Source organism: Plectropomus leopardus, unplaced genomic scaffold (genome assembly GCF_008729295.1).
Source record: "Plectropomus leopardus isolate mb unplaced genomic scaffold, YSFRI_Pleo_2.0 unplaced_scaffold12727, whole genome shotgun sequence".
NCBI classification, from domain to species: domain Eukaryota; kingdom Metazoa; phylum Chordata; class Actinopteri; order Perciformes; family Serranidae; genus Plectropomus; species Plectropomus leopardus.
Window position 1 is genome coordinate 1 of NW_024613534.1, and position 2,060 is coordinate 2,060.

The window sequence follows — 2,060 nt, forward strand, 5'->3', positions numbered from 1 at the left end:
AAGCTGATACCACCCCCCCTTACTCTTCTTTTTTTTTGTCTGTCTCTCTCACAAACTCAGGTGTTCTGGTCCCAGGTTGAAGAGCTGCCTGCTGGGTAGCGTTCCTGTTATATCGTGGCTGCCTCGTTACTCCATCAGAGAAAATGCCCTGGGTGACCTGATCTCTGGGATCAGTGTTGGGATCATGCAGTTGCCGCAGGGTGAGGATGGAGGTTCAGGAGATCAGTTCAGTAGAGATGCAGTGAAGGGCGGATAGGTAGAAGAGATATTATAATAAGTTTATTTGAAATGTCAGTCTGCTTGTTGTGCATTACCATACTAATCGATATCTTCCTTGTTATAGCTGTTTTCTAGTTATTACTGCTTTGTAGAAAATCATACTTCTTCTCTGCTCTTTCTGCAGGTATGGCATATGCCCTGTTAGCATCGGTTCCTCCAGTCTTTGGCCTTTACTCCTCCTTCTACCCAGTCCTTATCTACTTCATCTTCGGCACGTCCAAGCACATCTCAGTCGGTTTGTACTTCACCATTTCTGTATCTGCACATCTGGTGGGTTGATCCACTGTGAAGTCCTGGTAATAATAATTTAAGGAAGAACAAGTGATATTGCAGGATTACTCACATTTCTTTCTAATCAGCAAGGTTCAGGTTTTTAAGTATAGACATTAAGTATAAGACCTTTAGTTGGAGCTCAGGGCTTTAAGGAAGCTACACTTCCTTATATTGTTTCCTAAAGGGGAAGTCATTTTGTGATCAGTTCAAGACTTTTGACGTGCTTGTTTTTTAGGCATTTGAAAACTGTTCTCAAACCTTAAATATTTCTCTATAGTACAAAACAAAACAACCTTTCCATTCAAAAACAGCGCAGCTAATCTGATCTGTAAAGACTGTGGGAGTTTGGTCTTATCAGATTTGATTAACAGAGGCATTGCTCTGTCACCATGAGCTAAAAACCTGACGAGGAGCTGCAGGGTTGTAAAGTGTTTTCCCTGTTTTGCATTACCGTACAACGATCTATACGCTCATGCTGTGGCCACCAGTTTTTATTATTTGAACATAACTGAGCAGTTGTGTTTTTTCATTAGTTTTGCGTGGCAGATTGGTCGAAATACTACATACCACTGAGCCTCTGCTGCTAGAGCCATAGAGAAGAAACCAGTCAAAATGGTAATGAGAGTGGTAGCATATTTAAAACACTTTGAATTTGTAAGCAACACAGCACTGTACTGAATAATCATCTTCTATGAATTTATTTTAAAAAATACCCAGTATCCAGAAGTAAAGAAATTTAAGATGCAAATTTGTTTTCAGTTTTATCAACATGGAAATCTTAAGCTTCCACATGCTGCTAACAGAGCTGGATTTTAAGATGGTGATTTGATGTTTCTTTGTTGTTCCCTCTTAAAGTTTTTATCTACACAGACTTGTAGCTTTGTTTCTTTTTCATTAAAGAAGCAGTTATGTTCTAACACAGATGCTTATTTTATTTGTTGATGATTAATCAATAAAAAAAGTTGCATGCCAGTTTAAGCCATACAAGTGCTCTAAGAGTGATTAATCTAACATTATCTATCTATAAATAAAGGGCATGCTTAGTCCTGGAACCAGGATCGCCTAAAAAGAACTTGTGAAAGGAGCATAGACAAAACAATAATGTAAACTAATTCCAAAATGGTTATAAATGTTTTCACTTTGGCAGAAAATAATGTATTCACGTAGGACCGCATCAGCCATTGCAAGAAGCTGAGGGGAATGGGTGGAAGGACAAAATGTATCCAATATGTTGTTATATGGCCAACAAAAACATATGTTTATGTCTCTGTTCTTCAGGAACATATGCTGTGATGAGTGTGATGATAGGCGGGGTGATAGAGCGAGTAGCACCTGACTCCAACTTCATGATGTGGGACAATGTGACCAACTCCAGTATAGTTGATGTCATCTCCCGGGATGCAGAGAGGGTCCGAGTCGCTGCAGCTGTCACCTTCATGTCGGGATTATTTCAGGTAATCGAGAGTTGCTGGATTATGTGATCTGGAAGTCAAATATTATTTTATTTT

At 39.2% G+C, this 2,060-nt stretch overlaps 1 protein-coding gene across 1 annotated transcript; it reads left to right on the forward strand.

Moving 5' to 3' along the window:
- Nucleotides 1–60: 60 nt before the first annotated feature.
- LOC121963831 (solute carrier family 26 member 6-like) lies at nt 61–2,006 on the forward strand (the record flags this gene model as incomplete). The annotated part of the gene is made up of 3 exons (XM_042514075.1): nt 61–200; nt 404–514; nt 1,831–2,006. Coding segments are annotated over 3 exons (427 nt in total), but the record flags the coding sequence as incomplete, so codon positions are not given.
- Between the last annotated feature and the right edge of the window lie 54 nt (nt 2,007–2,060).